Source organism: Camelus ferus, chromosome 10 (assembly GCF_009834535.1).
Source record: "Camelus ferus isolate YT-003-E chromosome 10, BCGSAC_Cfer_1.0, whole genome shotgun sequence".
In the NCBI taxonomy this organism is placed as follows: Eukaryota; Metazoa; Chordata; class Mammalia; order Artiodactyla; family Camelidae; genus Camelus; species Camelus ferus.
In genome coordinates, this window is record NC_045705.1 from 61,246,486 (window position 1) to 61,268,662 (window position 22,177).

General features: G+C 55.4%; 1 protein-coding gene across 1 annotated transcript in view; it reads left to right on the forward strand.

The window, feature by feature from the left end:
- The window catches only part of MYO7A (myosin VIIA), an 86,213-nt gene that overhangs the window by 12,111 nt on the left and 51,925 nt on the right, over positions 1-22,177 (forward strand). Inside the window, 12 exon segments of the mRNA XM_032489482.1 lie at positions 3,622-3,735; positions 7,798-7,950; positions 13,493-13,677; positions 14,158-14,279; positions 14,359-14,501; positions 14,781-14,894; positions 16,001-16,154; positions 16,881-16,957; positions 17,507-17,626; positions 18,363-18,505; positions 19,526-19,736; positions 20,231-20,366. Of these exon segments, the coding sequence (XP_032345373.1) occupies positions 3,622-3,735; positions 7,798-7,950; positions 13,493-13,677; positions 14,158-14,279; positions 14,359-14,501; positions 14,781-14,894; positions 16,001-16,154; positions 16,881-16,957; positions 17,507-17,626; positions 18,363-18,505; positions 19,526-19,736; positions 20,231-20,366 (1,672 nt within the window).

The following is a 22,177-nucleotide window of genomic DNA, read 5'->3' on the forward strand; positions in this document are numbered from 1 at the left end:
TGGGGTGTCGGGGCCAGGATGGTAGAGGGACGGGTTGGCGCCCCCTCCCCGATCCCGCCCGCGGGCGTCACCTAAGCCGCCGTTGCCATGGGCCCGCGGCAGATGGCCGGGTTTAGGGTTCCCTGGCGGGCGGCGCGCACGGGATTAGGTGAATTAGGGAGGCCGAGCCGTGCCGTCTCTGTAGCCGCCGCCAGGCCCTCCGCGTCATGGAGCCCCCTGCCCACGCCGCCGACCCCGCCGACCCCGCCGACCCTGCCGAGGCGTGCGCCAAGCAGCCCGGCAAGTGGGCGCTGGTGCGCAGCCTGAACCAGGCCCTGAAGACCTATGCGGTCCTGCCGGTGAGGCCCTGGCTGGGAGGGGGAGCGGGAGGGGGGCCCCGCCCAGGGCCTACGTCGCCCGGCCTGTTGGGAGCCTTGGGAGCCACAGGGTTACAAAGCCCCAAGATGCACGCAGACCCGGGCCCCTCGGGGTTGCTCTGGTCCCAAACTCCCAGCGTAAACTTGGCCCCCTCACCCCACCTGCCCCTGGGTGGGGCGGGAAGGTTTGCATCTGGAAAATAGGAGGTGGGCCGGCCAGCGTCTAGGAAAGCAGTGAGTGAGGGGCTCTGTAGAAGTTTGTGCACTGGCTGACCCGATAGCAGAAGGACAGGGGCGCGCGGGCCCCTCTACCAGGGAAGGTTAGCAACTGGACACTTCCTTGCTCACAGGTGCCCCTGGCAAATCAGTTGAACCATCTTTCCCACCTGTGAAAATGGGGCTAATAACCAGTGTCCCAGAGTGATTATCAGGATAAGTGAGGGGGGGAAACGTCCTGAAACAGACTCCTTTTCATTCCATAAACAGGGGCTGAGCCCCAGGCCCTGCCCCAGAGGAGGAAAGAGGCATAAAAGGCTAAGGCCCTGTGGGGAGTTAACACTGCTCTGATACTGGGCTCATGCCTGGGAGGGAAGGCGGATGGACACCAAGGATGTCTTCCGTTTGTACTCCTCTCTCATCTTCACAAGCACTGAGTCCCTTGCATTTTAAGGCTGGTGAACCCCAAGGTCCAGAGAGACTGAAAAACTTACCCAAAATCACACAGCATTAGTTGTAGAACTGGGCTGGAACTTGCCCCAGGTTACACAGCCATCTTGAGGCAGGTGTCCCATCACAAATGGGATTTTTGATTCCAGGTGAGGTCCCTAGTGGGGTGCCCCTCACAGTAGGGTGTTAGGAATGGGGCCAGATGCAGTCATGGGCTGCCTGGAATCTGGCCATGGGGATGGGAAGAGCTGGTAGGGTCAGACCTGGCCCAGTGTCCCTTTCCTCTCTTCCCTCTTCCTGCCCCTCAAAAAAGTGTCATGTTCTTTTACATCTTCCTTGCTCCTCTCCTTCCCTCACCCAGCCAGGGACTCTTAACCCTCCCTGTTCTTGGTCCAGGCTCTGCCTTGCAGATGCTCACAGTCTCATCAGTTACCAATTTGATGAGGGACTGTGGCCAAGTTCCTTTCTCTCTTTGGACCTCAGTTTACTCATCTGTAAAATGAGGACTCTTACAACCCAGCTGCCTTCTGATGCCCCAAGGACTTTCCTGGGGACCATGGGAACTGTCCCCCTCAGAAGTTCTCAGGCTCTAGACTCCTCCCTGAAGCTATCACTTTAGCCTCTTTTCTCAGGTTCTGACTGAGAGCAAAGAAAATTAAGTCACTGCCCTCCTGGTGAGAGTCATCAGCTCCCAGTGTTCTAGTCACTTCTGTTTGCTGTGCTGCCCTCAGTTGAAGCTTTCAGCTTGCCTTTTGGGCCTGTGAACCGTCCACGGCCAGGGACCCTATCAGTGCTTCCTGTTCTGCTCACAGAGCTCGGTTCAGGGCTGGGCCCAGGGGATGTCAGGAGAGAGCACTGGATTTGGAGTTTGAGCTTCGTTCCTGGCTCTACCACAAAACGCCTGTGTGGCCTTGGGCATGTTTCTTGTGGGAGATGAAGTAGAGCTAGAACCCCCTGCCTAAGCAACGTGGTCATAAGGTTCAAGGAGATAGTTAATTACAGGGAAGCACCTACCTGGCCTGCTGCGGGGGTCTCGAGTTAGCAGAGAGCAGCGTCCTGGTACCACTGCGTGCCAGGGCTGGCCCCCAGCAATCAGGCAGTCTCTCTCACACGCACTCTGTCACATACTCCCTCTTACACACTCACACACATGCTCACCTACACACTCTCTCACATGTATGCTCACACTCTCTCACTGAGAGAAAAACTGTTTCTCTGTGCTTGTTCTGGGGAATCACAGATGGAAGACTCAGACCAAGACCCACCCACAAAGGGCTGCAGGCACATGGAGGATGGACTGCAGAGGGTGGTGACCCAGCGTGGTGCTGGCTGTAAGGGGCAAGCCTGGGTCCCCGAGCCCTGAGAAATGCCTGCCTTCTCTACACAGCAGCTGGAGTGAAGTTCTAAAAATGTAAATCCATCATGCCATTCTTCTGTTTAAAACCTTCCCGTGGCTTCTAGTCATACTTCAAAGCAAGTCCTTCTGCCCCTGGCTTGCAGGGCGCTGTGTGACCTGGTGCTGCCCACATCCTTCAAGGCCCTCCCTCATCTCACTCCAATCTGGGCCTGCCCTTAGTAGACACTCTGCTTTCCCGTCTCCTCACTGCTCTAGTCCCAGAGTCTAGAATGAACCCGGCCCATGGTGGGCTCCCCAAAAACATGTACTGAATGAATGAATGAACTCTTCAGGGGTTGGGGAGGAGGAGGAGGAAGGTGGGGCAGTGGGGAGGGTCCAGAGAAGAGTTGCTATTTGCTCTGGGTCTGGACAGATGGGGTGGGGGTCCACTCAGTGGAAAGGTGGGGTGGGATGGGGGGCAGGTGGAGCTGAACAGCCAGAGCAGGGGTAGGTCAGATGGTCCATGGGCTGGACTTCGAGAGGGTGATGAGTGTGGCAGGAAGCACAGCTTGGACCTGGGACTAAAGCAGTCCTGAGGATTAAATGGAAGCAGCCGTGCAGCCTGGGCACACAGTAGGTGCTCAGCAAACATGTGAGTTCTCCTCTGTTCCCAAGGTGCTCCAGTTTTTCTTACTTCTTCTGGGAGAAACCTTGGGTTTGAAGCTAGACTGTTTCTGACATTGGCTAACCTCCCATGACATGGAGGCCCACGATGGCCACTGTGGCTGAAAATGGTTGGTTCCGAGGGGAACAGGAGGCTGAAACAGTGATGAGTCAGCCTCGGGACTTGCTTCTTTAGGACAAGCAGGAAGTGGTTTGGGTGCCCCCAGTGTTTCTGCCTAAACCTCAGTGGGTTTGCTGTATGAGTGTGCGGTGTAGAGCCTTGGGGAGAGCTGGGCTTGGACAGGCCTGCATTTGAAGTTGCCCAATTGCGTGGTCTCGGCTCTTGATCTCTGGGCCTCCGCTTACTTATTTGTGAATTGGGGACAGTAGTGGCTGCCATAGAGGAGGGATTGATGACACTGCATAAGTGCCCAGCCCAGGGCGTGGCACCATGGCTTCCACAAGTGAGTTCCCTTTTCTTCCGTCTTCTGTGGTTGGCATAAGAGCCTCTGTGGTGGTGGGACAGGCACAGGACTGCCTGGAAGGAATGCCCGATCCCTGTCCCTCCTCACCTGGTCTGGGACTCTCTCTCATCCACAGGGGGACTATGTCTGGATGGACCTGAGATCTGGGCAGGAGTTTGATGTGCCCATCGGAGCGGTGGTGAAGCTCTGCGACTCTGGGCAGATCCAGGTGGTGGACGATGAAGACAATGTGAGTAGTCCCCCACCCCTCCTCCACTCCTGCCCCCATGCCTTGGGGAGGACACGGGCAGACAGGTGACCTGAGGCAGGGCCAGGCACTGACCTGTCTCAAGAGGATAGAGGCAGTGCCCAGGCCCCTACTTCTGCTTCTCAGAACCCCCTTCTTCCATGGAGTTTTCCCCATGACCCTGGTAAGACAGAACCTCCCCTTCTGCCCCAGGCTCCCTGTTCTATTTCCACAAGCACTTCAGTCCATTCTGTTTAGTATTAGAGATGTGTGTCTGTGTGGGCATGTGGGTGTGTATGGAGGGGGACGTGGGGGCCCAGGCTGGGAGCTCCTCAGGCACAGGGGTGCTTCAGGGTCAGACAGACTGAATTCAAATTCCATCCTGCCCACTTACTGGCTATGCAGCCTTGGCCAAATCTCTTTCCCTTCTGAACCTCAGTTTCCCCTTCTGTCGATTGGGGATAATAATAACTATCTCATAGGGTTATTGACCTATATGTGAGGTCACACGTAGAGAATTCTTCAGTAAAGTGAGAGTTAGTCTGAAAATGCCCAGTCTAACAGATTAACCCTTTATCTCTGTGGCCCTGAAGGAAGGGGACATAAGAATTGTAAGCTTGATAGGTAGTGAGAGTAGAACCTTGGGGAGGGAAGGAAAGGTCTGAAGTCAGGTCTTGCTTTAGAGAAGATGGGTGGCCCAAATGAGAGCCCAGAGGGGGAAGCTTGGGAACTCGGGACAAGTGTGCGCATGTGTCGCACATGTGTATGTGGTGGGGGCGGGGCAGTTGTAGATGTGGTGCAGAGAACAGGGCTGCAGCTTAGTGGGGCCATAAGGGATCCAGGGAGATTCAGTTCCACCATAATTTGGGTTGTGCTGTGGCCGGCGCTATGACCAGCACTGGGGGCAAAGAGACAGGACTGAGTCTCTGTCTTAGCCTCCTAGTTTGATGGAGATGAAAGAGGGTGCAATGAACTTGGAGCAGAAGGCTCTGTTGGAGGCTCAGGACCCTGGGGACCTAGTACTGGACATGGAGGAGGCTGAGCTTCTTCCATTATCCCTGCAGCCCCCAGGGACACCTCCCCTGGGGTTTGCAAAGCCCTTTGAGCCAAGTTCCATCTCTGAGTCCTTCAGTGTCTGTGAGAGGCAGGGAGGACAGCCACTGTTACCCCAGTGGGAAACTGGAGCCTAGAGAGGGACCCCCAGGACTCACAGCTAGTGCGTGATGGTGCTGGGATCAGGATCCAGGGCCTCTGGCCTCTGCACATGCATTTCCTCTCCCAACATCTCAGTGGCAGCTCTGGGGCTCAGGTTCTGTCAACCACACTTTTGCCCCCTGGGCTTTAGAACCAGAGTGGCAGCAATGTCATTCTGGAGGCTCCAGTTCTAGGGCCCTCCAGGAAGCCCCTGTGAGGTTGCAGCCGCAGAAGAGGGGCAGCACAAACAGGCCCATGAACCAGCCTGGAGTCCCCAGGGTGGGGCCCAGGGACTCTGCCTGCAGGCTTGAGTTTCACCTGGGTTGTGTTGCATGTCAGATGGTGTCCTGTAACTATGTCACTGGATCCCAGAGGTCCCCTCCCACTCGTCCCCACCAAGTCCCTGAGAATGGGGGCTACAGGTGGGGAGGGACATAGCTGGCTGTCTGAGAGCAGGTTAGTGGGGCTGGGTTTACTTCAGCGGCACTGGTCCCTGGGGGCTTCTGTCCTCTTTCACCAGGCTTCTCCACTCCCACTCCCTCCACACCTCAGCTCTCCAGGCCATCATCTTTGACCACTCTGTCTTCCTACAGATTCCCTCAACTTGAGAGCAGGGACCAGGTGAGCCAGGTCTGGTTCCCTACAGCACACCAAAGGGTCTCCCTAGAGAAGTTTCTCCATGGACTTGCTGAATAAATGAATGAAAGATTATGGTTTCAGTCTCCACTGGAATCCTAATGCTCTGTCTTTGTCCAAGCCATTCTCATTGCTGGATGCACCCATTCTTCCCTTCTTCCACAGGGCTCGTGGTCCCTGCCTCTCCAAGCTCAGCACCATGTCCGCTTTTTCCTAAATGTGTCCCCAGGTCCTGGAATTGGCCATGTTCTCTCTCTCTTTCTCTCTCTCTCTCACCGGCATGCCTTCAGGGCCAGGCCTCAGTTCCTGCCCTGGTTATACTTTGGTCTGTGCCGTAAGTTTCTGTGGACATTGACCTGAGGGGTGCAGACCTCAGCTGAGTGACCTTCCATGCAGGGAAGGGGTGGGGAGAGGTGCAGCTCTGCTGTTTAACTGAGCACACCACTTTACCTCTTGAATGTGACTCCTCATTGTAAAATGGGGTTGGTAATTCCGCAATGCCATCTTGTGAGGAACAAATGAGAACTTACATCTTTTTTGCAACAAAAACTAGAAAGCATAAGAGTGATAATACCCAGCACTGGTGGAACAATTACCAGGTACCAGGGCTTTTTAGATCTGGCAGGAGTAAAACAAAGGTTGGCCATTATTGAATCAATTAACCCTCCCAACATCCCCAAGAAAATGGGACTGTTATTCTCATTTCCATTTCATAGATGAGGTCGTAGAGGTTCAGGGAAGCAAAGTGACGGGCACAGGGATGTGGGTCTTGCAGTGGCTGAGCCACCTCTTAGCCCTATGCTGAAGTGTCGTGGGGAAGAATTATGGGACCAGAGATTGGGGTCGAGTGGGGAAGGCAGATGGCCTGCCCAGGTGGCCTCTCACTCTCGCCCATGCCAGGGCCTAGGACCAATTGAGAGTAGGGACCAGGCAGAGGAAATTTTCCAACTGGATCAGCTTTTATCAAGAAGGATGCCTGGGAGAGAGGAATGTTCCACCTGGGATTGGAAAGTCCAGGCAGATTCTTTAATTTCATCACCCAGCCCGTTCATGTCAGGGCTGTGTGAGGGCCTGACCTGGAATGAAATGCCCTGGCCCAGGAGTGCCTCGAAATGCCAGGGAAACTGGAACCGTGGGCAGTGGCTGGCCCTGTTCCCGATCCCTCTGAGGGCCTTAGTCCTCTGAGCCTGTTTACTCAAGTAAAGTGAGGGGGCTGGATAGGGGACTTCTGGAGTCCTAGTCCATGACTAGACCTCTGCTTTTAATTCAAACCTGGTTCCCAGTAGTCACCAGCAAGCCGTCTGTCTCATCAGCCAGTCTGCCACGTCATTTGTGCCTGGTCCCTGTATGAAGCTCTGTGGACCAGGGGTATAGTGGGCATGGAACCTGGCCTCCAGACTTGGGGCAAATTGAGGGGGTGGGGTGTTCAGGGACAGAACTGCATTCAGATAGTGGCAACCCAGTGTGACCACTGCCTCTCAGTGGGAGACCCCGGCAATGTGGGAGCCCAGCCTGGGGAACCAGTCAGTTTCCTGCCTGTTCCTGAGGCTCCCAGGGTTCTGGCATTGGGAAAGGGGAGGGGGCCCCAGAGGGTGTTGGAGGCTTGACTCAGGCTGTAGCCACACCCCAGAGCACAGGAGAGATTCTCACTTTCCTGAGAGGCTGGGACTGTGAGTAGAGCGTGCTGGAGGCCACCTAGGGAGGAGAGACTTCCAGGGGCCAGAGGAAACCAGGGCTTTGCAAGCTTGTTGAACGAACCAGTGCTATTGCCCAGATGTGCAACCATCTGCCACCCTGGTATTTCCCTGCAGCAGGATATATTGCACTGTCTGAATAACTTTTTGTGCACTTGGTTACTGGAACCTGGATTTGAAGCCAAGTCTGTCTAACTCTGATGATGACACTTTTCACTCTATCACGTAAAGTGACTAGATGGACTAATCCCCTTTATGACAACCATAGGTAGGGCCAAAATCCCTGCCATGCCCACCTCTTGGGTCTGCAGAGAGAGTCCCCTAAGAGGAGGAGGAGCTGTCCTTGGAGGGTAGGGGTGGGCAGTACCATCCTCAGAGACTCAAACCTATTAGAACAGGTAGTGTTCAGCCACAGGAGAGGACAAGGCTCTTACCAGGGTCACAGAGACCCGGGGTTCCTGTCCCTCCCGGACCCTTCCCCAGCAGTGTGCAGCCTGGGCCCCAGGGGAGAGCTGACGTTAGCCACTGTGTCTTCTCACAGGAACACTGGATCTCCCCCCAGAACGCCACGCACATCAAGCCCATGCACCCCACGTCGGTCCATGGCGTGGAGGACATGATCCGCTTGGGGGACCTCAATGAGGCGGGCATCCTACGCAACCTGCTCATCCGATACCGAGACCACCTCATCTACGTGAGTGCCGCCCCGCCCACCCGCAGCCCCGCCGGCTACCGGCCCCTCCCACTCGCCTCCTTGCCCTGTGCTCCCGGGCAGCCCGGGGTCCAGCCCCTGCAGTTGGATTCCGGGGACCAGGTAGCCAGCCCTTGCCCTCTCTCTTGGGCTGTGGGCTTGTGTGGTTGGTGGTGGGGGAAAGGGGAGGTTTTTTCCCTCAAGTTCATGTGGAGTGATAGGTGCCTGAGACAAGTGTGGAGCTGGTTCAGCGGGGTCTACACGACTGAGGCCTCACCGCCAGGTCGGGAGAGTGGTGGGGCTGCCGCCGGTGGGGGAGGTTGGCCGGTGGAGAGGGCGTTCAGGAGGGGGCACTGCATGAACAGAAGACCCGAGGCAGGACCGTGCCAGGTGAAGTGAGCAGCACAGTGTCACCAAGGTCGTCAGAATTGTGAGGAGAGTGAGGGAGAAGGGGCTGGGAGAGTCTGAGGGAGCCTGAGGGTTGTCCCTGAGGAAGCACAGCAAGGAGCTCTCAGGCCAGGGGTCCATCCCCTCAAAAGCCCTGGAATTGTGGCCCCTCAGCTGCCAGGGAGACCCTCCGCCAGCCTCCCCACTCTGGGTCCCTTGCGGCTTCGGGCTCCCAAGAGGGGGCTGTGCTCGGTCCCTTGACATACATCAACTGCTTGGAGGCTTTCTCGGAGAGCCCCTTAGCCCTGACAAAGCCCCTCTTGCTCAGAGGTTTGTGGTCAGGTAACCAGAAGTTCCCCGGCTTGGATGGCCTGTGGGCCTAAGATTCTGGGTGTGCTGGTCTGGGAAGCTTTGCTCCAGAATTGCAGGGTTCAAGAGGGTTTCCTTGACTTACTGACCCTCTGCTTCTGTGACTGGGTGGCTGAGTTGGGATTAGAGCAGGCCTTTGAAGAAGCAGCCAGGCCATTGTCTCACCCAGAAACCATAGCTGTCCCTAACCATGGCAACCTCTGGTCACTTCATGGCTTGGGTTACCCTGGGCACAGCCCCACACACCCAGGATTTCCTCAGATTACCACGGCCACTCACAGCCATGGGCCCAGAGGACACTCTGTCCCTGACTGTCTGCCCTGGGCTTGCCTGCTCCAGCTGGCCTGCCCCCAGGAGCCTGAGGGACAGCACCCCAGAGCTGTAAGTCAGCCCCCGACACCCTAAGTGGGGCAGAGCCCTCAGAGGACACCTAGCAAGCCCTCAGTGGGTGGTCCCATAGGCCAGGCATCCCTGGGTCTTGCAGGGAGCAGGCGGCAGGGCTGATGCTGAACGGAGGCTGGAGCCCTGGTCTGGCAGCTGAGGGGTCTGGATCCAGGTCTTTACAGGTGATCTTTGGCAAGTCCCTACCCCTGTCTGTTCCCAGCCTTCCCTTTGGCACAAAGGGGTGGGTACTTCTGTGACAGTGGGAAGGTGTATGTGTCCAGGATGTGTGTCTTGGTCTCCGTGGCCTGCTAAGGGAGAGGCCTGTGCTAGCAGACCTGGGAGCTTCCTGAAGGAGGTGGACTCCCCACATCTCCTAGGGTGTGTCTGTGGCCCAAGAGAGGCTCCCTGATCTCCACCTGGGCACTTGGGGGCCCCCAGGAACCTGTGTGCTATGACTTTGGCTTGGGAATAATCCTTATCTCTTCCCTACCCCAGCCCCTGGCCCCACAGGGCAGGTTTTATTACTGGAGACTTGTACAAGAAGCCTGTGCAGGGCACTTGGACATTAACCCTCTGCTGACCATGAACCCTTGGAGAGTCAGGGCTGGAGGTGCTCAGGGAGCAGAGCCTCAGGGGATGGATGGGCACTGGGGCCCAGAGGGAGGCAGGACGGGCCTGAGTCTCATTGTCAGCAGTCGCCAAGCCCCTCACTTCTTTCACTTGCCCCACTGCCAGCTCTACAGTTTTGCAGGTGAATTCCTGGGATTTGGGGGAGCCTAGGTGTGGAGGTGAAAGCTGGGGCTCGGTGCCAGGGTCCCTCCTTCATCCCACTCCCCGCTTATCTGCTCTATGACCTTGGCAAGTCCTGCCCCTTCTCGGAGGCTCAGTTCTCCCATCTGAGAAGGGGTGTCATGACCACACCTCCCTGTGGCTTTCTGAGCAACGCCAAGAGCGATGGCCTGGCAGCTGTGAAATCCTGCACCCGAGGAATCCTTCTGGCAGTTGGTGTGTCCTTGTCTTTCTGCTGGGGAAGGTCCCCTCACCAAAGGAAGAGGCCTCATTTTTATTATTTAATTTGAAATGGGTGTTTGTGTTACAGATTGGAAAGTATTCCTCCTGCCACAGTGACAGCCACTACTACTAACTTCTCATCTATCTTTCAAGAGAAAGAATATATGTAAACATATATGCAATATAAAACAAAAATATAAAATGTATATCGTATGTTTTATATGATATAAATTATATATAATTTTTATTCTTTTCTCCACAAATGGTAGCATTGCTTCCCCACTGTTCTGTGGTTTTCCCACTAGCCAGAGCCCCAGGCCATCCATCCTGTCAGCGTAGGCAGGGCTGCCTCAGTGTTACTGACAGGCCTATCCCCTCGGCTCCCTTCCTTGTTTCCTGTGGGGCACCGGTTCATTTCTTCTCCATCTGTTCATTGAGTCACTCTTTTGTTCACTCACCAAACATCTGCTGAACATGTCCTACGTGCTGTGCACAGTGCGGGGCCTCAGGTAGAGAGGAGAGCGAGACTGGGAGCCCAAGGCCCTGAACCACAATTATGGCCAAGTGAAAGGGGCCGCGCAGGCCGTGATGGGTCACCCAGGAGGGGGCCCCTCTTCCTGCACAGGGGGAAGTCATCTCTGTTTAGACCTGAAGGATGAGCAGACATTAGCTGGGTGAGGGGGCAGAGGATGGAGTGTGGTGCTTTTACCTGAAGGTTTAATATGGAGGGAGCCTCTGGCTGTGGGATGCAGCTGGCAAGGGCCAGGGCTCGGGGGTCTTGTGGGCAGGGAAAGGATATGGACTTTGATCTGAGGCCCTGGGGAACTGCCTGAGGGTTTTCAGCAGAGGGATGACACAATCAGATTTTTAAAAAGCTGACCTTGGTTCCCTGGAGAGGACAGACTGTAGGGGGCAGTGTGGAAGCCAGGAGCCCGGTGAAGAGGCACCTGGCCAGGGAGGTGGTTGTGCCCATGGAGAGACGTGGGTTGCTGTGAAGGAGTGAGGGGCATCCCTGGATCCTGCCCTGGTGAAGGACGGTGGTGGCACTGTTTGCAAGCCAGGAGGCAGAGGAGGGGCAGGGTTTGAGGGGAGAGTGGGCTGCGGGCTGGACAGGCTGGTGGACATCAAAGGGGGACATCATTGGGGGATGTCTAGGAGGCTGAGGTGCCTAGTGCTAGGTAGAGAGGGCCAAGGAAGCTGTGAGTGGGAGAAGGGGGTCCAGGCCAGGCTGCTGGAAGGCATCTCAGGGTGTCTCAGTATGCCCTTTGCCCTCTCTTGCACTGCCCTTGCCCTGTTCCTGGTCATTGAGCCTGTCCTCAGGGCCACCTCTATCTGACTCTGACTTCTCTGTTGACTGGTTCATTTGGTCTGAAATAGTGTTTCTGTCTCCAGCCTCTGTAGCTGCTATTCATCCTCCCAGCTGCCAGGGCGACTTTTCTCAGCAGTCCTCCCAAATGTCATGCCCTTTCACGCCCCTGTGCTTGATTCCCACTGAGAAGCCCTCCACTCCCCTCTTCCACACCCCCACCTCGAGGAATCTGTGTGCCTGGTCTGAGCACCCACAACCCTGGGTTTTCCCTCCCCGGCACCCAGAGTGAGGCTGTCAGTCTCCCCGTGTGCCTCAGTGAAGGGTTCTTGAATGACTGCGTGGAACGAGCCTCACGTCACATGATGATCACAGGCTAGGTGGCTGAGCATCACATTGTTAAGGAAGTATTCAGAAGCAGGGAAGGTGGCACTTATGCACAGCCACTCTGTACCAGGCACCTGTCAAAGGTTATGTCCTTTGGTCTTTGCAGTAGCCCTGGGAGGTGAGTGTTAACCATCCCTCTTTTACAGATGAGCAAGCTGAGGCTTAGAGAAGTGACGTGATCTGCTGAAGGGATGTTCTTTGTGGCTGTCTCTCCTGCCCGGGGACCAGAGTCTAGCTAGTTCCCACCACTTGGCAGGGCTGAGCTGTAGGGGACCGTGGCTGAGGCATCTCGGGGCTAGAGGTTGGTAGGTGCTGTTCTGAGAATTTAGCCCAGCCCTGGGCTTTGTGGGATGTTGCTGCTAGAGAAGGCCCTTACCTCCCCACCCCCACTGATCAGTTGCCTTTTCTCCCCGCTTTCCAACCTCAGACCAGCTGTGGAGGGCGAGTGAGTGCAGCACAGAGCGGGCCCCAGATCTCGGCATGTGCTTGGCCGGGCAGCTCCCCTCCAGCCTCCTTCCCTGTCCCACCCTGTCTCTCCCGGCTTGGGCTCTGGCACATGGTCAGCATGATGAGGCTCAGCTGCCTCTGGTGTGGGCTGCTAGGAGGAAGAGCCCTGGTGGGAGAGGGGAGTCCTCCACGGCCCACAGGGTGGGGTCTGGCAGGACTGAAGCCTGGGTCTGGGGCGCTCAGCCAAGGGCAGCTTTGCGTGGCTGCCCAGGGTGGGCACCTCCCCTGGCATGCGGTGTGGGTAGCAGTGCTTTCTCTGCACGGCCACCTTGGGCTGAGGCTGCTGGGGGGTGGTTGTGGCTCTGGTGTGAGGCGTCACCTCCCCTGCAAAGTTGCATCTTTCTTCAGCCCTTCCAGGCTCAGATGTCAGTAGATCTGTCACCAATTATGGGCTGAGGCTGACCTCTTCAAGTTGGGGTGGGGAGGGGTAGGGGAAGGGAGAAGTAGTCCGTCAGGGCCTCACTGTGTCCTGGTGGCAAGAGGGCCAGGCCCTGTTGTTCCTCGTGTGGCAGGGCCTGGGCCCACAGCAGGAAATTTTGCACACAGTTGCACTCATCGAGGAGCCCAAGGCGGGAAAAGGCCCCAGAAGGCTGAGGTGTGTCTGGCCGCTGTGTCCACACTGCCCGGAGTGGCTGGAGGCACTCTGTCCCCCAGAGCAAACGGCAGTGCTGTAGAGACCCGGGCCCACCCAGCCCCTCCAACTCTTTATGGCTTGATTCCACTCCCATCTCACCAACCCAGCCTCTGCTCTGGAAAGGCCCAGTTTGTACATTTCATTCCAAAAGTTTGAGATGCAATGTTTGGAGGCAAAGGTGGGAGCAGCATTTGATATTTACCTAAAGTGTGCTCTGAATTCTAAAGTCCACCACTTTCTTTAACCTTCATAAAGAGTCATACTATGACCATTTTACAGATAAAGGTAAGGAAACCAAGGCTTAGAGATCCTCTTTCCCTCTCTCCCCACTTCCTCTTTCCCTTCATCCCATGTCACTGAGCTCCTATTCTGAGCCCAACTCAATGCTAGTCTGAAGGTTCCACCCTCAGCTCAGAGGAAGGTAGGGTTCTGACCCCAAGGTCCATGCGACTCCAAAGCTAGTGCTCTCCCTTCCAGAGGGACGGAGCAAGGCAGAGCCTGAGAGCTTTCTAGAGTCAGAGCCCCCCAGGGGTGAGCTCCCTGTTCCTTGTTGCCCACAGACCTACACGGGCTCCATCCTGGTGGCTGTGAACCCCTACCAGCTGCTCTCTATCTACTCGCCAGAAAACATCCGCCAGTATACCAACAAGAAGATTGGGGAGATGCCCCCCCATATCTTCGCCATCGCTGACAATTGCTATTTCAACATGAAGCGCAACAGCCGTGACCAGTGCTGCATCATCAGGTGGGCAGCCCGGCACCAGCGTGGAGCTCCAGGCTTAGCCCCTAGAGCTCCAGCTCTGTGCTGCTAATGGCTCATGATGTGGAGAATCACCTCCCCTTTCCCAGGCCCTATATCTCTCTTAATGCTACCAAAGCTCATGTTAGCTTTTGGGGTCAACGTTGTTTACTGCTGCCTCCTAAAGTTACACTCAGTTGAAATCTCAGATGCCTGTGCTCTCCTGGGCAGAGGGTTAAAGGACAAAACATTGATTGAGCATCTAGAACATAACATGTTCTGTGGGAGTATGGATGGGGGTGTGTGTCTGAATGAAGGGGAGGGAAAGTAACCTTTGGCTGTGGCAGGGCACTGAGCACCTTTCGCTTTCCCTAGCCCTGGAAGGTCCTTAGTGTCAGCCCATTTTATAGATGCGGAGCTGGTCAGAGGTGGGGGAGCAGTTTAGGGCTGTAACAGCTCCTGCCTCTCCCTGGGTCTCCCCTGCAGTGGCGAGTCTGGGGCAGGGAAGACGGAGAGCACGAAGCTGATCCTGCAGTTTCTGGCGGCCATCAGTGGGCAGCACTCGTGGATTGAGCAGCAGGTGCTGGAAGCCACTCCCATCCTGGAAGGTAGGGCCAGGGCTCTCAGGGCAGGGCGGGGCGGCTGGGTGGGAATTGACCTTGACTGGGACCCTCTGCCCATCCACAGCATTTGGGAATGCCAAGACCATCCGCAACGACAACTCGAGCCGCTTCGGGAAGTACATCGACATCCACTTCAACAAGCGGGGCGCCATCGAGGGCGCCAGGATTGAGCAGTACCTGCTGGAGAAGTCACGCGTCTGTCGCCAGGTGGGCCCGAGTCCCGGGGCAGAGCTGCACCCGCACAGGACCGCAGGTTCAGGGGTGCGTGGGGTGCACACTGTCTGCCTGGCCTTAACTGTCCCTGTGCCACTGTCTTCTTGCCTTAGTGCCTGAAATCCCACCAGGAGACCCACCCACCTGGGCTTTTTCATGAAAGGCCTTTGTTAAAATAGTAAACTGTTGACAGTTCTCTTAATTATTCGGTTTCTGATGGCCTCCTCCTGCCCTCCCACCCCATCCCCCAACACCCTGTGCCCACATTTTCAGGCCCCCGACGAAAGGAATTACCACGTGTTCTACTGCATGCTGGAGGGCATGAGCGAGGAGCAGAAGAAGAAGCTGGGCCTGGGCCAAGCCACGGACTATAACTACTTGGCCATGGTGAGGCCTTGGTGGGGCACCTGGGGAGGGGGGCTCCCCTCACAGCTCCTCCTCAGCTCCAGGCCTGGTGGGTGGGAACTTCTTTGTGGGCTTTCTCCTGTCCCCCGAGTGGCCCCAGCCCACCCTAAGGCCTGTCCCCACTTGGGCACACGCTTGCACACACATCTAGATGAATCCTCACCTCAAATACACACACATTCCTAAATGTGTATAGACGTCCTGGACCCAGGGACGCATAGACACACACACGCCCACATGTACACGCACCCGGACCTGCGTGCACAGGTGTGCTGAGTTCCTTCAGTCTTTGAAGATGTTCAGACTGGGACCTCTGCAGGGCCCCCAGGATTGCAGTGCACAGGCTGCTGCGGCTTTAGCCTCAGAGGCTCGCTGGTTGCAGGGCCCTGGTGCCAGCCTCTTGCTTCCGTCTGGTCACCAAGCAAAAGTGGGCCCGGGACCATTGCTGCCACTCAGCACCAGTGGGAGGCCATGCATACAGCAGGCTGGCTTGGGAGCATCAGCTTCCCTAGTGCTGAGGGAAGCCCATGCCTGGTTGTCTGGACCTGAACTGGGCCAGCCACGTGGATGCAAGAGTGGGCTGTGGCACCTGAGGGATGTGGGCAACAAATATACGTGTCTGTGTGTATGTGTGTTATAGGTGTGACAGGCCTTCCTGGACACTTCCTTTAGCTGGCTGACACACCTGGACACACACACACACACAGGTCTTGTAGGCACACACAGTGGGGCAGACCCCAGTTGATGCCCCACCTGTCTGCAGTTAACCCCTTGTCCTTCCATACCTCCTTCAACACTCCTTCTTGAACACCTGGTGAGGGGTTCCAGTCTGTAAGGTGGGTGAACAGCTCCTCTCACTTATGGAAGAAGGGGCATTCAGGCTCCCCAGATGTAGGTGTGTTCTTGAGAAGCCCAGCCAGGAGCTTTCTAGACATAAGTGAAGTCAGTGCCCAGAGCCCCAGGCTGGCCTGGCCAGGCAGAGTGGGCCCCTCAGCCCAGGCACTTCCTCTCTCGGGGTACCTCTGTCCTCCCTGACACCCTTCAGAGCCTCACTCTCCCACCCCCACTCTCCCACCCCTTCTCCCCAGGGTAACTGCATAACCTGTGAGGGCCGCGAGGACAGCCAGGAGTACGCCAACATCCGCTCGGCCATGAAGGTGCTCATGTTCACTGACACCGAGAACTGGGAGATCTCAAAGCTCCTGGCCGCCATCCTGCACCTGGGCAACCTGCAGTATGAGGGTGAGTCACTGAGCAGCCTCCTCAAAAGAGAAGGAAAGCTAAAGAAGGAAGTGTGTTTTAGTCACTCATCTACCACTCCCTGGGCACCGACAGTGTGCCAGGCTGGGAGGTGTCCTCTGAGGCAGGCACCAAGTCCACTCTGCTCTTGCCCCTGGTGCCCAGCCCAGTCCTGGGACAGAGTAAGAGCTCTAGGAAGCTTTACTCAGTGAACGAATGAATGATCCCAGCTTGAAGATGCTCACAGTCTAGTGAGTCTTGAAAGACTAAACGACGTGGAGAAAGGGTGCACCGGACAGAAGGAAGAGCCTATGCAAAGGTCCTGAGGCCTGAGAGAGCAGGGTACTTTTGGGGAGAAGCAGGTGGTATCAGGCACTGAGCTATGCAAGTTTACCAAGCCTGTCTCAGGAGCCACTGATTGCTCTGGGAGTCTGGAGTGGGGGTCGGGGTGAGGGGCATGACTCCCAGTGTCTGCTACTTGGATGTCAGGCATGGAGCCAGGTGCTGGGTGTACATGGTTCCTACCCTCATGGTGCCCATGGTGCCCTCACCATACGTGGCATGGCGAGAACATTTATCAGACACCCATAAAAGCATTTAGTCATGATGCTGATGCCCTCTGTGGACAGGGCAGTCCCCCAGGAGTGGCCGCCTCATCCGCCTAGACGGCCCCTTTACCCCCATGCCCACCCTTCCTTGCCTGACGCTGCACCGTGTTGCTGCTGACAGACCGCACGTTTGAAAACCTGGATGCCTGCGAAGTCCTCTTCTCCCCATCCCTGGCCACAGCCGCATCCCTGCTTGAGGTCAGTCTCCCACCTTCTGCCCCATGGCTGTTTCCTTTTCTTTCAGGGGGCATTTCTGACTTTGGGCTGAGGAGGGCTGGGGTGCTCTGCTTGGAGAGTTCTAGAATTCAACATTGAGAACCTGCTGGGCACAGGTCCCAGAGGAGGAGTGGGCCCGGAGCCTGGGAGCCTCACTGCCTGTCCCAGATCAGCTGTCCTGGGGATGGCATAGGGCACTGGGGGGCCCTTAGTGGGTCAGTCTTTTAGCAAATCTTTATTAGCTCTGCCCTGAGTTGGAAAACTGGGATAAATAAAGCCAGAGTCAGAGACAGTCCTGGGATGGACGTGACATGCTGGGGGGATAGGAGGGGTCTGTCGAGGAGAAAGCAATTCCTTCCTTTTGATAACTGGGGAGGATTTGGCCATAGCGCCATGGGGAAGGGCATTCCCAGTGGAGGGAACAGTCTGATCAAGGCCTAGTTGGAAAGTGGGGGGATGGTTTCTGGGTGTGGTGGAGAGAGGGGTGGGTCGGCAGGTGGTGGGGTGAGCCCTTGGATGTCACTCCACCAGGTGAACCCCCAGGACTTGATGAATTGCCTGACTAGCCGCACCATCATCACCCGTGGGGAGACGGTGTCCACCCCGCTCAGCAGGGAGCAGGCACTGGACGTGCGAGACGCCTTTGTCAAGGTGGAGAGGCCAGTGGGAGGGTGGTTGTTGATGGGCAGGAGCTGAGGAGTACACAGAGCCGGAAGGACATCTGGGCCTTGACCCCAGTCTGCCCTTGGGTCCAGGCTCTAGCCACTGGCTCTCTCTCTCTCTGGGACCCAGGCAAGAGTCTGCCTTCCCCGGAGCCCCACTTGTCCCACAGGGGCAGGGTGTTGTGCTCTTCAGGGGCCCTGACAGCTCTGGTGCCCTCAGGCCCTTTGCTCTGGGCCTGCTTTGATATCTAGCCCGTTGGACCTCATGCTGAATCATATTCTTTGATTAGTCAGTCTGCTGTGCTATTCTCTGCCCTGGGACACCCTCTCTGGTCTCTCCAAAGAAGACACTAAAGAAGGACTGGGTCTGGTGGGGCGGCCCCCCAGTCCTGCCAGTTTCCTGTCACCTGTTTGTCATCCAGTGAGCCCCTCCCCAGCTCCAGGCCCTGTACTGGGCTCTGGGACCCTCAAGATAGAGCTGAAGGGGTGACAGAGGTGGTCAGAGAGATGGGGGCCTGAACTGAAAGGTCAGAGAGGGTTTCTTGGGGAGCTGATAGCTCCACAGAGCAGGAATTGTTGAGGCAGGAGTGGGTGTTCCAGGCAGAGGGAACAGCTGGAGTAAAGGCTTGGGGGTTTCATGCAGCAGGAAGGGACTGGAGCCTGGCCTGTGTCCCTGGGAGGGGGCAGCTGCGCCCGGCCATTGATGTAGCAGCCTCTCCCCTCAGGGGATCTACGGGCGGCTCTTTGTGTGGATCGTGGACAAGATCAATGCAGCGATTTACAAGCCCCCCTCCCAGGAGGTGAAGAACTCTCGCAGGTCTATCGGCCTCCTGGATATCTTTGGGTTCGAGAACTTTGCCGTGAACAGGTAACACATTGGGGCTCTGCCCTGTGGGAATTTTCTTCTGCAACAGAGGCACAAGTGTCACATCTCTCCCTTTAAACTACATTTAGCTGGTTCCAAGCACACTGCCAAGCTGTTGAAAAATTTGACTTCAGACATCCTGGTGGGCCCTCTCCCCTTCCTCCCCATCCCCTCCAGTCCCTGCATCAGCTAGGCCAGCTAAGGGGCTCTTACACTATCGGGGACACTGCAGTCCCCACTGCCTGCCAGTCCAGTGTCCAAGTTGCAAGGTGCCTGAAAGCAGGAGAGGCTGGGCCTGAGCAAAGCTTTGAAGGGGGTCTTGGCCCCACTTGGGGTCCTGCCCCTCCTGGGGGCCGTGTGAGAGGCAGATGGATCGAGCAGATCCAGATGGATCCTGGGGGCTGGAGACAGCTGGTCCTGCCTTACTTTTTAGCCATGTAATCCCAAGCAAGTCACTTTCATCCCTATAATGTTCCGATGTCTCAAAGCCCTCCTGCACCACCAAAGCACCCACGCTGAATACATGAAGAGTCTGTCCCCTGGGAGAGTGCTAGTTGGTGGCTCAGAGATATCACTGTCGGGGCTCTGTTTGCCCAATCTTGTGGGCCTCCATCCCACATCCACTAACACTTTAAATCTCTCTTTGTGTCCCACCTCCCCAGCGCCTTGGCTCTTCCCCTCCCAGGTGCTCTGCTGGGGTTATGTGCCCACTGGACAGCCCTTTCCCAGGACCTGGTGGTGCTGGGAACAAGGGCTCCAGCCCTAACTCTCCTTCTGACTCACTGAGTGACCTTGGGCGAGTGCTTGGCCTCGCTGGGCCTCAGTGTCTACTCTTGTACATGGAGGGGGTTGTACCTGCTATGTGGCCCCACCTCAGAGGTTGGAGATTCCACGTGGGAGCAGTGTGCCCTGGGGTGCACTGCACGCCAAGTCACAGTCAGGCTCCCCGAGTGGGAGGGGCAGGGCCTGAACGCCCCCTGCCCGCCCCCTGCCCGCCCCCTGTGCCCTGCGCCCTCCCTGCAGCTTCGAGCAGCTCTGCATCAACTTTGCCAACGAGCACCTGCAGCAGTTCTTTGTGCGGCACGTGTTCAAGCTGGAGCAGGAGGAGTACGACCTGGAGAGCATCGACTGGCTGCACATCGAGTTCACAGACAACCAGGATGCCCTGGACATGATCGCCAACAAGCCCATGAACATCATCTCCCTCATCGACGAGGAGAGCAAGTTCCCCAAGGTGGGCCTGTGACAAGGTGGGGCAGACAGGTCCCCGGCACACTCTGAGCTTCAGCTTTCCTCATCTGTAAAATAGGACTAATGATGCGCACTTTTCAGCATAGCTCTAGGGCCAATTCAAGTGTGTTCATCTGACATTTGGGAATCACCTACAGTGCAATGGGTCCTGGACCAAATGATGAAGATCCAAGCATGCAACTGGCACAGAATATGCCTTGGAGTGGGGAGGGGCTGCTCTCATGATTTTAATTGTGGGAAATAGATTTTCTAAACTGAATGTACTTTGAAGGTTATGTAATTCCAATTCACCCACTTAACAAGTGGGGAAATGGAGACCCAGAGAGCTCTGTGTGAGGTATAAATAAAGGGGGGGAAGCTCTTGAGAAAGACAGAAGAGGGGGTGCAAAGACATGGGGCAGGAAAAGCAGTAGGGCCTGGTGGAGAGTAAGGCATGGAGGAAAGGGCGGGCTTGACAGCTGCTGCTTGGTTCCCCAGGGCACGGACACCACCATGTTGCATAAGCTGAACTCCCAGCACAAGCTTAACTCGAACTACATTCCCCCCAAGAACAACCACGAGACCCAGTTTGGGATCAACCACTTTGCAGGTGTCGTCTACTATGAGACCCAAGGTACAGGCAGGCCCTCTTGGGTCAGCTGTCTCTCTTTGCTGTGTTCCCTCCCTCCCTTCCCCTCTCCAGCTCAGGGAATACAAAGACATGAGGGGCCTGGAATACAAACCCAGAAGGGACTTCGGGCAGCTTTGGGCTCAGTGCTTTGCTTTGCTTTGCTTTGCTTTGCTTTCTTTCTTTTTTTCTTTCTTTTTCTTTCTCTCTTTACTTCTTTCCTTCCTTCTTTCTATTTTTAGAGATTTTTTAAAATTGTGGTAAAATAAATATAATATAAAATTTACCATTTTAACAATTTTTAAGTCTGCAGTTCAGTGGCATTAAGTATGTTCACTTATTGTGCAACTGTCCCCACTCTCCAGAGCCTATTCATCACCACAGATAGAAGCTCTGTGCCTGTTAAATAATAGCTCTCCATCCTCCTCCGCCTCCCCCAGCCCCTGACGACCTCTGTTTCACTTTCTGTCTCTATGTATTTGACTATTCTGCGTATCTCATATAAGTGGAAACATACAATACTTGTTCTTTTGTGTATGGCTTATTTCACTTTGCGTAATAACCTCAAGGTTCATCCATGCTGTAGCATGTGTCAGTTTTCTTTTTATGACTGAATAATATCCCATTGTATACACATGCGCCACATGTTATCTATCCATTCATCTGCTGATGGACATTTGGGTTGTTTCCACCCTTTGGCTATGGTGGATAGTGCTGCCATGAACTTGGGTATATAAATATCTTTCTGAGTCTCTGGTTTCAATTCTTTGGGTGGGCTCAGTGCTCTTTTTCACACATGGGGAAACTGAGACTCAGCAGGGGAAGTTAACGGTTCTTAGATCACACAGCCTATTGGGTGCAAAGCCAGGCCTAGAACCAGCCCAGTTACCCACCAAGATTCCTTCAGCAACAAGACCAAGTTTGGTCTTTGAAACATACATATCTTCTTTTCTCCTGGGACGTGCAATTGGGCTCATTTTAAAGATAGAAGTGAGGAAGAGGGTCAGAACACAGTCAAGTTTACCTTCCTTGGAATTCTTACAGGGTCTGTCAAAAGCCTGCAGACTGTCCTTGCCAACCCCGCCCCTCCCACCCAGGGGCAAAGGCCTGGCCTCAAATGGGCATCAGCTGAGGGATGTGTCTACACTGAGCTCCTGCCTTCAGCCCTAGGGGTTTCCACCCACAACCAAAGTCAGTGAAATTCAAAACAAGCAAAGAGCCACTGGCTTCCTACCTCCTTGTTGAGTTGGTCCAGGAGACAGAGGGTGAGCCATGCTGCAGAGGTGGAAGCTGAAGGCTGTCAGATGTCCTTAAAATATCAAGTGTGATAGCTGACCCTCCTGTTAGAAAGAAGGAAGACAATATTAAGTTTTAAGGTCTGTTGGGCAAACAAATGGGTCTATTGTTTGGAGTAAGAGAGGATTATATTTTTCAGTTCAGGCCCACCAATGTTCACTGAGCATCTATTATGTACCAGGCGTCACAACATTCCAGAGTGAGCTGTACTGAGCTATAAAATTATAGAATATTGTTAGATCTGGAGGGAACATATGGGTCATCTACTTTTATGGATTTGGAAACTGAGGCCCCAAGAGGGAACCGACTTGCCTAAGGTCACTAATCAGGTTTTAAGCTGCTTTAAACACTTCTGCCAGTGTTTAAACATTTTCTGTCCACAGAGTGCCATTTTAATCCAGCATCTTATTTATGACATGGGTGGTGTTAGGTGATCTGAAAAGGAGCAAGAGCTTATGGGTACATCCTCATTCAAAAGATAAGGAAGCTGAGGCCCAGAAGGGGACCTTCCTAGGGTCCCA